This window comes from Aplysia californica, unplaced genomic scaffold, assembly GCF_000002075.1.
Source record: "Aplysia californica isolate F4 #8 unplaced genomic scaffold, AplCal3.0 scaffold00345, whole genome shotgun sequence".
In the NCBI taxonomy this organism is placed as follows: domain Eukaryota; kingdom Metazoa; phylum Mollusca; class Gastropoda; order Aplysiida; family Aplysiidae; genus Aplysia; species Aplysia californica.
The window spans coordinates 186,797-200,176 of NW_004797615.1; the positions used below are offsets into that span (position 1 = coordinate 186,797).

Sequence of the window (13,380 nt, forward strand, 5' to 3'; positions counted from 1 at the left end):
AAAAAAAAATCCCTTCAAGTTCACCTCATCAATTTTGTTGACATAGGGCCTACGGAGGTAGAATCTCTAGATCTAGATCTAGATAGTCTATCATGAGTTTAACTAAAGTATTACACTATTAGATCTAATCATTTCTTTCTATCACTTGAAGTACTTGTATTCCTGTTTTCCAAGCAGTGATATGTTGTTTGAATTGCAGTTAATTTAAAATGAATGTTTAGAAATAAATTAATGTTTTATGGTAGGTCCCTACTCTCTAGAGTGACATCCTTGTAGATCTAGACTAGAGTCTAGAGGCCTAGGCCTAAGTAAAAATGAAAAATCGATGAAATTCGAAAATACTTTCATGGTAGCTCTAAAAGAGATATTCCGGAAGTCAAGTAAAGTCGTTCTTATTTTAGATCGCCGTCATAAGAGATAGGTAGTGGGAGCTAAGTGCTAAAGACAAAAGACAACCGACTTCATTATTGTATTATTGATCTTTAGATCAAGTGTTTTGTGAGTTCAACAGTATTGTTTGTAGATAGTTATCAAGACATATCATATCAAAATGATTAAATTGTTCTCTCTAAAACAACAGAAAAAAGACGGAGAAGGCACCCCAGAGAAAGGAAAAAGAGCTTCTGCTGCACAGCTGAGAATCCAAAAAGGTGAGGCTGGACTGATTTATCTAATTAAATCTTAAGTTTTCATTAATAAAAAGTGGCAAGAAGAAGGCTTCCTTTTTGGTTTGTCAATTGCCCACATGATCGCTCCATTACTGGACTGTTTACCACATGATTTGATATGACTAATCTCAAATGCCTTAAAAGTTTGGTAGCCAACAACTTCTCATCAGTGATCTCAGTTCAGCCTTGGACAAGTCAAGTTTAACTCCTTTCAGTTGTATTTCCTTTTCAATGACAATGGAGTCTGATACGACGATATAATATAATATAAGGGAGGACTTCCGTAACGAGCAACCATTATGAGTTAGAGTATAATAGAAGGCTAGGGATAGGGTTAGGGGTAGGATTATTAGGCTTAGGGGTAGGTCTCTTTATGTGTTTGTTTGGGCGGTCGCTTGTTACGGAAGTCCTTCTTAATATAATATTCAAGGCCTCCATACTATACTATTATAATATAATAGGATAGAATAGGCTATCGTAATTATTATTAATTGCTTCTCTCTAGATTAATATCTAATGATAAACTATCATGCAGATGTCAGGGCAGTGATGTCAGGGCAGTGATGTCAGGGCAGTTAATTATTATTAGAGTGGGAAGTAAACACATGAAGCTGCAGCGAGTACCTAGCAGTCCTAGCACACCTCTCTGATTGGCCCGCTGGGATGTAAGTCTTCCGGCTTTTCCGTTTTTTCCGGCCGACTTGCCTTTTGGGCCCCGGCTTTTAACAAAAGTCTATACAATAACATATATTATATATATTACTAAATAGAGATATTTGTTGTAATAGAGGGAAAGAAACAAATATCATTTGAGTAGTCTTCTGCTTCTTGCACGCGCCATATGTTTTCCGGCTTTTTTTCAAAACCTGTTTACATCCCTGGGCCCAAATATAGATGAATTTCCGCCATCTATTTTTGTCTCGTTCCTGGATTTCCATCTAGACTTTTGGGTTTCCCTCACCAGTAACTGTCGACCAGATCTCGCGGTGTTTGTTTGTTTAAAACAAATTAATTTAATATGTTATCTTTTATAAACAATCTCAGCAATTTTCTTTCCATAAAATTACCTTCTCCTCAAAGTTGTACACACATACGCACACCCGCACACACACACACACTCACAAAAGCGCTCGCATACACACACACACACAAGCCTGCGGGCACACAGCCCAAGCTGTCGACGATGAAACCTGAGCGACAAAGCGGGTCCCGCCAGGATGAAATCTAGTCAGCTGGCGAGGGAAGCCCGGAAGACGACAAAAAATAGATAGAGGAAATACGTCATCTATATATTTGGGCCAATCACAGAGGTGTGCTAGGTGCTCGCTGCAGCTTCATGTGAAGTAAGCTTTTAATGTAGTGTTCCTCTGTTTGCAGATCAGGGATTTCTTAAATGAGACAGTGAAGGATACTGCTGCTAAGCTAGGCATAGACCTTGTTGAATAATGTTTACCCTGCATACTGTAGTCGAAACCATCATAAAAGCTATGTTTCTAACACAGATATAAGCAACTTAGTGAGTAGCATTATATTTTGTTTTTGCTTGTGTGTGGGCCTACTGTAAGAGAAGAGAAAAGCTATAAGTAATAGCCTACATACGCGATTGGGTCGAGTCAGGTCGAACTGGTAGTCTGGGCTAGCTAAATTGAGGGGGCAAAGCAGGCATCGTGGCCCAAACGATCGACTCAGTCGGTGACCTACAAATACGAACAAGTTCCTTTTCAGGCCTTTGAATTGCGCGAACCGATGGTTTGCAGTCAATCACAACAAGGTTCAGTCACGTGTCCATGTTGACACTCAAAATACGGTGGCGCCCTGTTCGAAAAAGTGCAGACTTTGTGAACAGAGTTACCCTACTTATGTGAAAAACAATAAAAACGAAACTAACGAACTTTGCTATTCCTATTCTTATATTCTTCTGGCGAAACGAAAGAGAGCTTCAAAACAAAGACTGTTGCACCATCTGAACCAATGCGCGGACTTCGCTGACACTTTTTTGGCCGGGTGAACTAGACCTATCTTCTTATGAACGATCTTTGATAATAGAAAGTTATCGACTTATCTGTTGTAACCACGTTTATGGGGTTCCAGGCTACCGCAGCACTGCAACAGGGAACTGTGGAAAGGAGCCCTGGAAGCCATTGAGGTTAAAGGTTTCTCTACTTTAACTTCCAGGTCGTTGGGAACAATTGTGGCAGGGTTGTAGAGTGCACTGAAACCACCAGAAAGCGACCCGACCCGATCTGCTCTCACTAGTGGGCGCCCCATATAAGACTTTGCGTTATGGTTCACATCATGCCAATATATCAACTATTAACACTTTCCCTATGCAGCTGCAAAATACGGCTTGAGTGGCTCGCTATCTATTCCAATCCAGTAATGAAAAGGTTCAAAATTCTCGGTCGATCCACGTTTTCAAAATAATAGAATAGACTTCCTGTTAGCAGATATGAAAAAAAATATAGCACTGAGAGATGATTTTTATTCATTTCAGCGCCTTTTTTTTGTCCCCCTTAGAATCGTAAAAGTGAAAAGAAAAACGCTCCCCTGACTTCAGTACTTGTCTCATATTTTTACTTCTTTATAATAGTTACACATACATAACTTTCAGCATTTCTTTGCATAACTTGAGGCAACCTACGTGGGAAGTTTGAATGATGCTGTTGTTGTACTTTTTTAGATGTAACCTTTCAAAGCTGAAAAATTTTTGATTTCATATGACACAATCGATATTGCATAAATCACTTTTAGAAACCCCAAACTAATATAATTGGAATAAATCTTAAATCTGTATCACCATTTGATAGATTATTTTTTAACCTTCTGTTTGACAGGCTATATGATATGGTTTGTATGTGTTTAGTTGAATGTTTTGACATTTTCCTTTAGTGGGGTAGGGGTGTAAAAATAGGTCAGGGAAAAGCCCTGGGCCAGTGGTGGATTTTGGCCTGGTAGGAAAGAGTTAATGCATTACATATAATATTTGCCAGTAGTGTAGGACTACTGTGTCTTCAGAAAATTCAGGTGAACACATATCTATCATCTATTTGAATTGCAGTCTCACCTGCCATGGCAGCCACCTGTACAAACAGCCTCTTTCCTTTTCCCCCCTTGCGTTTTTTCTTTAATGTGGGGTGACACATACAGTCAGACACACAGTTTCACAGCTGGATAGGACACTAGTGACCACCATAAATGGGGCTGGTGGTCCCACAGTGATATAATTCTACTGTGTAGAATGGTCACCTGTCCAATGCGGCCACAGCCACCATATTTTATCAACCAACAACAAAAAATACATTTCTAAGATGTCCAGGCAAATTATTCATTGCCTGATGCTTTTTCATAATTTATTGCCCCCTTACATTGTGGACGAGTTGTCATAAAATCCATTCATCTGTCGCTATTTTTAGTCCATCCAATGGATGAACCGATTATGTTTCGTAGGTCCCTCCTACTGTTGACCAATTGGTAACAATAGATTTTCAGCTGTTGATGAGGTAAGCATGTGATCCGTCAAACACTATTATACCCCTTCCACAACTCGCACACAAATCATAGTGAGATGAGCAGTCAGTGTATTCTCCCAGTCTGTAACAATGGACGTCAACATGAACCATGAACTTGAGACAGAAGCGCTGCTCGTTCTTTGAATGGTGGCGACCCATGTGTTTGTTTTACCACGGCACTCGATCTTCCTTGTCTAAAACATTTCATTTTACCATGGCACAAAATCAGCATCAGAAGAAAAGCTTAGAAAAAAAATCTCTCTTCCCCCCCTGTTTTTCGAAACAAAACAAAACCCCATCTAAATTGCTCTTACGACATTCTTAATTCTGCTGCCACTTTCTGTTGGGACTTCAGAAGGAATGGTTTGTTTTCTTCATTTTGATTAGTCCTTGTTAAGAGAGTTACTTGTCTTATATGGCTGTTTTTCTCCTCTCCAATGGGCGGCCATGTTACACAGATTTGACTATATATACACAGGAGTGGTGTTTTCAATTCACCATGAGATGAGCTCTTGTTCAACTTTAGATCTTTAGTGTGGTGTTTTATTTTCCCTTTAAGCTATAGCGTTTTTCTTTGTTTTCATTTTGTAAATATGATAAGTTATTAAAGTTGTTCACGGCAGCAAGTTTTGTCACCCTGCTGCTTTTCAGCTGTTTTCACTCTGTTATGGAACTTTCAATTACAACGATGTCCACTTGTAACTAGCAACCCAGATCAGAACAACCTCCGCTTACCAGAAAGCAAAGCTTGTGTCATGGAATTTTCCTTTATAGACCCCTGTAACAGCAGCCTTTCCCATCAGCAGAAACCCTTGTTGCTGTAAATTATCCAACAAACTTTTTTTTTCGTGATTGAAATAAAGTGAACATGAAAAGTGACCTGTAATTTCAGCGTGCATGTATCCCCCCCTCTTTCTAGTTAATCTAATCACAACACCTGCTGGGGACAAAAATACGCCACTGAGTGCATGAACTCAGTTCACATCCTCTCGCCAAGAATCGCCTGCCTTCAAGAGTCTCCTGTGTGGGGGAGAAAAGTCTCGGTCAGTGTGCATAACATTATTGCTCTGCCATCAAGCTCACTTGAAAGGACAAGATCTGGTCAAGCCTGAGATACTGATGCTGCCTATGTAAAAAATGTATTTGTTTCTGAACTAACAACATCATCACATCCTGCCTTTAGGAATCGTGCATGCACACACACATGTTCATGTTTGTGCATGTGAGAGAGAAGGGGGGGGGGGGGATGTGCATGTTATCTTGTTTAGAGGTAGTTTTAGGGTGTGTAATCATTTTCAACATTTTTTTTTCAAGTCTCTTTTACAACCAAGTTATAGTTTGTTGAAGCTCCCACTCATTTGCTTTACTTCCTTATTTGCTTTTTTCCAGACATTAATGAGCTGAATCTCCCAAAAACATGCCAAGTGGATTTTCCAGATCCGGATGATTTGTTGAATTTCAAAGTCGTCATTTCGCCTGACGAGGTATGTTGCAATCTCATTGTAATTGTTGTCCAAGTGTGTATATATTTAAGATTTAGAAAAGACCTCCATAAAAGTGTAAGTTCATTATTTACTGAATGGGACTACTACTGGGATAGTATGAATTATAACTGGGTTGGTATAAGTTATGGCTGCTCCTCTGTTCTTTGAATTGAGTACTGATGCTATGTTTAACACTGATTTTATTATAATAGAAAAAGACTAGAAAAGGTTGAGTTGCTGTCATTATGGCAGCTATAAAGGATGCCTTATGATTTCTCCTGTGCTTAGCGTTGGTGTCCTTTTATGTCTCATGACTGCTCTTTAAGAGGCTTGTTTGATGCTCATAGATTTTTCGTATAAAAGAAATACTGCGTCTGCTAAAAATATGAACTATTGATTTTCTTGTTTCTCATCCGCGTTATAACAATTAAAAAGTCTGAGATGGCTAAATGGGACAGGGTTTTTAGACATTAAAAGTGCCTCTTTTTATGATGATGATGATGGAGGAAGCCGATGCTTCTCACAAGAATGTGTTATATTATGATTAAAATTAATTTGTGCTGATTTAGAGGATAACAGGCGTTCACAATCATTTCTATGCTGTCCAGGTATTTTTTAATATTTTGAAATGGTCCTTGTTGTACAAGAGCTAATTGAGTAAAATGGTTAATGTTTGAGATGGGCTTCCACAAAAAAATGCAATCTGTGGTGTGTAATTTTGATGCCATACTAGGACTTATTTCTGCTAAGTTTAACATCTCATGCTGGCTGTGAGGAAAAGCAGGGTCTATTGCCATCCCTGGACACTCTGATCAAGTCATCTGGTTGTTTCAGACGTAGGTTTCAGTACCGAAAACTGGCTGCTTGAAGTTGAAGTTTTCTTAACAAGGGAAGATAAAGTCTTAGTCCACGCATGTGTAAGACCATTACTATTTACTTGTTCAGGAAGATGGTTACCAGTTTATCACATATTATTGGATGTAATTTTACTTAAAATCGCTACCTCTTCAACTCTGACCGTTACTTATCCTTTGCGCTTTTGGTTTTAGCTGATCAAGGAATGATTTTAAAGAATATTTAAATATCTCTTATTTTTGGTTTCATCGCAATCTAACAATTTTCTTTTTTCTTTTCAGGAGTTTTATCGTGGTGGTCGCTTTGTGTTCAGCTTTAAGGTTGGTCAAGGTTATCCGCATGACCCTCCCAAAGTAAAGTGTGAGACTATGGTTTACCACCCAAACATTGACCTGGAAGGAAACGTCTGCCTCAACATTCTCAGGTACCTTGATAACTAACATCCTTCTCCCCTGCTAGTCTAGGAGAGGAGATTCCTCCTTTCCTTGTTTTTTGCTTGGAATCTTTCAAATTGTTTTCAAAATCCAAGGTTTTTTTTTCTTCTTCTGAAATTCTGATTCCCATCAGTACTGCAGCCATTGTCCTGATTGTAAGGAACAGTACACTCGTGAGTGTAGAATTTTAGAGACTTGGGAGGGTGACCATTTGGTGAAGTTTTATTTTCTGTTTGTTTTACTTTTCTAATTTTTTGTGACTATAGACAGAGGTAGGGTCAGTCAGTCAAATGCCTTGTCATGTGAATGATACCGATTGTATGACGGGGATGTGATGGCGTATTTGTTTATTGTGTGCTTTTATTTTACTTTTGCTTTTTTCCGCCGCTTATACCCTTTTGAGTGTTGCGGGAAGAAAGAGACGTCTCTCTGCCACCAGCCCGAGAGCTTGGGTGAGGGGGGTGCCATGAATTGTTAGTGTTTCCCTGACTCCATCTATCCAGGTCGTTTTCGGACGCCCTCTAGCCTTGTTGCCATTAATTTTTTTTTATATAGGCACATTGTGCAGTATGGTATGTTGGTAGTCGCATGAGATGTCCGAACCATTTGATACTTTGGTTTTGGATGTGATGCATGACACCATTTGTGCCCTCCATTTCTCTGACTACTGAGGTTCTAATTTTGTCACACCTGGTCTTGTTTACTGCTTCTCTAAGACTTCGCATTTCACATCATGTTGTAATTCCTTGCTCCAATGTCTTGTTCGTGTTCCATGTTTGGCATTGATAAGTTAGTGTTGGGATCAATATGGTGTTGATCATTGCGAGTTTTGTTGTCATGGGGATGTTAGGATGTTTCAGTAGTGAAGCAAGCTGGTAACTAACAATATTGGCTTTGGTTTTTGTACTTGTGTTTCAATTTCTCTGTTCAGTCGCCCATCCTCTGTGAATATACTTCCGAGGTACTTAAATTCTTGAACTGTCTGAGACTGTTGTTGTTGGTGTGTATCCTGAGTGGTCCTGGATTTGTCTGAGACTGTTGTTGTTGGTGTGTATCCTGAGTGGTCCTGGATTTCTGCTTACTTTCATTTGTCTCTGTTTTGTTGATGTTGATCTTCATGTCGTAGTTGTTACATTCTTTGTTTAAACTGGTGGTATAGTGTTGGAGACTTGTTCATCTTTGTGAGTTAGGTTTTGGTCATTAGCGAAGAGTAATTCATTTAGGGCGTCTGGTTCTGTGCTGGCCTCTTTTGTAAGTCTATCCATATGATAAATAGTAGTGGTGATAGGACACAACCTTGTCTTACTCCAGATGTTATCTCGAACCATTCTGTGAGTCCTTCTGACATTCTTACTGTTTATTTAGTCAAAACGTATTATTTGATATTATGACTGTGTTTATGTTGATCTTCTACAGAATTATGATTATTTAGCAGGCTATTCTGTCACTGCAAACAATACTATTTGTACTGTGTTTTTTTCTATATCACTGATAAGTCAATAATATTTATTCTGTTTGACAGGGAGGACTGGAAACCTGTGTTGACTATCAACTCAATTGTGTACGGCCTCCAGTATTTGTTCTTGGTAAGTCTCTGTGTTGTGGTAATTATGTTAATAGTCACATATGTTTTGTGAAATAGTCTTTCACAGTGTGAACAAATCTTCCGTTATTGATAATTAATTTTAGTCCTGTATTTTGTTTTTACCAGCTCTAAGAAAAAGTACTTAGAGCATTTTATTTGATTTGTTTTAAATATTTTTAGTGAGAACTCTTTTCTCCCAGAGACTTACCAAATAAGCCCTGAATAGTTTGATTTCATTCTTGTGTAGAGGAGGACTGTTATCCTGTGTGTCCATTCATAAGTAGTCTCCGCGTAAATGCACAGTGCTCGGAAGGGCTCCTAAGCATTTGTTTACACGGAACATGCGTTTACGTGAAGCTGTGCAAAGCAAGAAAGGGGCGCAGCCATCTCAATTCCTTGATATTTTAGTGACCACCTTTGTAGGGTGGGCGGTCGCCTAACTTATATGGTAAAAGAAACTGTCATATGACGAAAATATGCGTTTGAGCGGACCGTGCCTTTGTATAGCCTGCGTTTAGGTGGAGACTAATGTAACTAGATATAATACTTTTGTAGCTGAGACAGGTGAGACACGGACATCTAAGTATTCTAAGGCTTACCTGTAGTGGTAGCTATTGAACGAAGCTTGCAGCCACCCTGCGTTGACCTGGGCAGATGTCTAGTTCTGACTGTATCATCTCCAGTTTATGAAGAAGGCACTGAAATAATGTGGAGAAGATGATGGGAAGCCAAAAATGCTTTATAGCCAAAATAAATGTGAAATAACAATCTTGATATTTGATAAAATTTGAATCCAGGACACTCTAAATATTAATTGTACGGCCACGTTTTTTTTTTCTTTTGGGAAGATCTGATGCAGTGAAATGAATCAAATAAAAGAGGAGGAAATACTCATTTGGCTTATCCTCCTTCCTCCCTGCCCCATTCTCTCCACTTCTGTCCCTCTCAGCACTTACTGCCTTTTCTTCTCCACTCTATCTACCGCACAGATGGAAACCAGAATGCGGTTTACCAATGCTCTGTGCAGTAACGATTGCTTAGTGTAAAAAACTCTATCATATGCCTTTTTGAAAAATGGCTTATTTCAGTTTTACACTGAGCAGTTGACACTGTACTTACATCTCAAGTACATATACTTTTTATGTATATTTTTCAAAATGGTTTTGCTGTGCTGTGCTAGGTTGGTAGTTGAATACCTGGATTGTGGTATAATTGGATTTTCTTTTTTTTTTTCCCTTTTGCCAGGAACCGAATCCTGAGGATCCTTTGAACAAGGAAGCTGCCGAGGTGTTACAGACAAACCGACGGCTGTTTGAGCAGAACGTGGCAAAGTCCATGAGAGGAGGCCATATAGGAAATGTCTATTTTGAGAGATGTCTCAAATGATTACTGCTTGACGTGTCTGTGTTAGTTTGAGTATTCTTTATGAGCAATTCCTTAATGAAACAGTGGTTTGTAATGGAACATGATGGACGCATTTTTTTTTTCATCCTGTCGATGATGGTTGCTGTGAGTCATGTCCTTTTCTGCTTGGTTCTTAGCCTTAATCATACTCTTAATATATAGAAATGGAAAGAATATCGATATAATCGAAGGGAACTGAGAGTAAGCGTTTCCGTGAAAGAAATCATCTTTTGCTGTGTCAGAGTTTATTTTTTACACCAAGAGTAACAGGCAGTGAGATACTAAGCACTGCCCTGTCAGGGTTTATTATTACACATGGCTCTTTAGTTTTGCTGCAAGGTACAAGTGTTGTTCGGAAGGTAAAGTGAAAATGGCCACAGAATCTGTAACTTTATTGCGATAAAAATTAAAACTTTCACGTGAGATGCTTACATTATGGAGATACTTTTTTTGTGTAGTTGCCTTCAAAATTTAATGAAGTTTTTCCCCCAACAATACATGAAAAAATAGATGCCCCTTTTACAAAAATCCACGTCAAGATTTTGATGCCAAGTTTTCATTTTGTTGATTAAGTATTCATCTTTGCAAAGTTTTTGCCGGCTATCTTTTGAAGGTTTGAGAGAGAAGGTGGTCAGAACGGGCCAGATCAGGACTACAAGGAGGGTGTAGCAAAACCTCCCAAATCTGCTTTTGAATCCACTGTTTGGTCATGTTTGCGATATGTGGGGTGGTGTTGTCTTGCTGCACAGTGACTCCTTTGCTCAATCGTCCCAATCTCTTCTGTGTCACTGCTTCTCTCAGTTTGTGAGTTTCACAGTCGCAGTCATTGTGGACAGTTTGACCTTGTGGTACAAAGTCTACTTGCAGAACTTTTTTTAAATGTCCCTGAACACTGTTCTTGCTATCTATGTCGAACTGAAGGGTGCACTTTGAAATTTTTGGTTGGAGGAATGATGGATGTTTTTAGAGTCATTGAGTCTCTATTATTTGTTTCTGGTTTCATGTAATGAAACCATGCCTCATCACTTGTGATAATGCATTCAAGAAAGTTTCTGTTACCCCTACAGAAATCAACATCTGTCCCTTCAGCATTGTCACCACACCACCACTCATGCATCGTTCCAGAAGTGTCTTGGATGCCTGCACATACTTCACTTTCTGCTCTTCTGTCAGTTGTTTAGGGACCTCATTGAGATGGTAGTTTGTGATATCCCAGATGGATTATCATATTCTGAACTGCAGTTTATGGGAAATCTAGTGACAAGGCAATATCATGCGTTTGAATACTGTCCAAAGTCAAGGATATGTACATCAATCTAATTCATGTTGCTTTGTGACATTGAAATTCGTCCTTCAAGTTTTACCACGTTTCTCTGAACAAATTGCAACAGTAATATACCTGTTTTTTCACTCTTGCCATCATTGCCATATATAGGGCCACTGATTCAGAGTAAATTTTCAGATGGATTGTTCCCTTTTGCACTAAAAAAACAAACAACAGCTCGAACTTCAATCTTTGATCATTCCTAAATGGTGGCCTTTGTGTTTGTTGTGTTATTACAAGATACATTCATTTATGATGCCATGAATGAGGTAGTTGGTGCGTGTAACGTTTTTCTGCAATATGTTTTCCTTTTTAAGATTTAGAAGAATTGATTAGTCTTTGATCTTTTTTTTCCCACCTTACTTTCCGAACAACACTTGTGTGTATGAAGTGTGACTTGAATTTTTTACGCTATTTTGGCCCTTCGTGTTGTATGGATGTGTGCGCAGGTGTATTTGTGTGCTTATGGTTGAATGTGCATGTGTGAGACTGTTTGTGAACTAGTTGTGTCATGACTGGTCTTGATTTTTGTCTCTTAAATTTCAAATTGCCCTTATTCTGCCCTTTGTCATGACATTATGTTTCGTCCCTGGGATAAAATTAAAAAATGCATACAATAATTATAGAACAAATGTGTCATCTTGATTCTTCTGCTTATGGTACTAAGGGAAATGTTATGTTTACTCCAGAAGTTAATCAGAAAAACTCCAAATGTTGCTGATGTTGTCAGTTTTAGTGAGTGCAGTGAGGTGAAAGATGTCTCACCAGAGGTCCTCCTTTTTTAAAATCCTTATCATTCTGTTTTATTGTTTTATTGTTTTATTGTTTTGATTGTTTCAGTTTTCCCTCAGGACTAAGTGACTGTTTTCAGGTCAATGTTTTTCTCCTCACCTTAGAACTGTCAGTAAGTGATGTGAACATTGCAACACCTTGCCTTAATTTACTAGTTTAACTGTTACAATGAAACTGTTTCATTTCATTTCTTGAATCAGTATGTCTTGTGACGTACTCACAAGGTATGACTCTTTCACTGTGTAGAAGATTGCAGAACTATTCTCTGAAACTTTATCAGAACAAGCATTTAAATCTGCCTTGCCTTAACACAACTCCCCTCCCCCGGACACGGATTGTGTGGCCTTTGTAGTGCTGAAATCAGTTTTCTAACAACAATCGGAGTGAACATTTTTGAAAAGTGACAAGTAGACTTAGCATGAATGCTGTTTTACAGTACCACCATGATGAGGATTTGGGCGATGAATGTACTTAATCTAGTGATTTTAGTTTTGATTCTGATTCCTATATTGGCGGGTGCTGTGGTGTGGTTTGCTTCTTCTTTCCTATCAAGCATCTATTGTTGTTATCTCCCCTTCTTCTTTTTTATGCTTATATTACTCTCTTGTGGGGCTCATATGACCGTATGCAGTTGGTAGCGCTGTAAAACCTCTACTAAACTAACTGATTCCTATTAATGATGGACATGCGATAGTCATGTTCGATTTTCTCAATGTGCTGAATATGTCTTAATGATCAGGGTGTTTTTTAGCGAGATATAGGGATAGTACAGATGTTCCCCTCCTGATTCCTGGTACGTGGGGACAAAGGTTTTGCATCCTGTGCTCTGTGTGTGGGGAAAAGTGTTCAAAATAACTGCTCAAAATGTAGGGGGGAATCAAACCTATTCAAATTAAATGCAAATGCAAGCTTTGATTTTATACTTATGTGCTTACAGATTATTGCTTTTGTTCCAAGTCTTGAGCACATATATTGACATGCTCAGTCTTGTAACTGTAGAGATGTAGTTGTGCGAGCAGGGTGCAATGTCGGAATGTTGCTGAACTGTTCATACCAGAGTTTATGGTGTAATGGTTAAAACTACACTGTCTTACACAGAAGATGTGAGTTTGATTCCCTTGTGGAGAGAATTTTCATAGAGTATCTTGTTCTTTCTGTTCGGACATTTGTATCCCTCTCAGCCCAAGGTGGCCTTGACAGGCAGGGCTACAGCCTGCGTCCTAAATGATGTAAATTGTGTCGATGGGGGCATAAAATATGTACATTATTAAAAAAACCCAATTGTTCATGATGCCAACTTCTTTTTGCTTGGTATAGACTGCAGA

General features: G+C 38.8%; 1 protein-coding gene across 1 annotated transcript; it reads left to right on the forward strand.

Annotated features, from left to right (window-relative positions):
• The first annotated feature begins 386 nt into the window (after positions 1 to 386).
• LOC101851132 (NEDD8-conjugating enzyme Ubc12) lies at positions 387 to 11,891 on the forward strand. Its single transcript, XM_005102852.3, has 5 exons — positions 387 to 650; positions 5,567 to 5,661; positions 6,798 to 6,940; positions 8,473 to 8,536; positions 9,781 to 11,891. The coding sequence occupies exons 1-5, from the start codon at positions 551 to 553 to the stop codon at positions 9,919 to 9,921; spliced, it is 543 nt and encodes a 180-aa protein (XP_005102909.1). The 5' UTR covers positions 387 to 550; the 3' UTR covers positions 9,922 to 11,891.
• Positions 11,892 to 13,380: the final 1,489 nt, after the last annotated feature.

Coding starts and splice junctions, on each gene's coding strand:
- LOC101851132 (XM_005102852.3), top strand. CDS start 551: ATGATTAAATTGTTCTCTCTAAAACAACAGAAAAAAGACGGAGAAGGC. Junction 651..5,566: donor ACAGCTGAGAATCCAAAAAG/GTGAGGCTGGAC, acceptor GCTTTTTTCCAG/ACATTAATGAGCTGAATCTC. Junction 6,941..8,472: donor GTCTGCCTCAACATTCTCAG/GTACCTTGATAA, acceptor TCTGTTTGACAG/GGAGGACTGGAAACCTGTGT.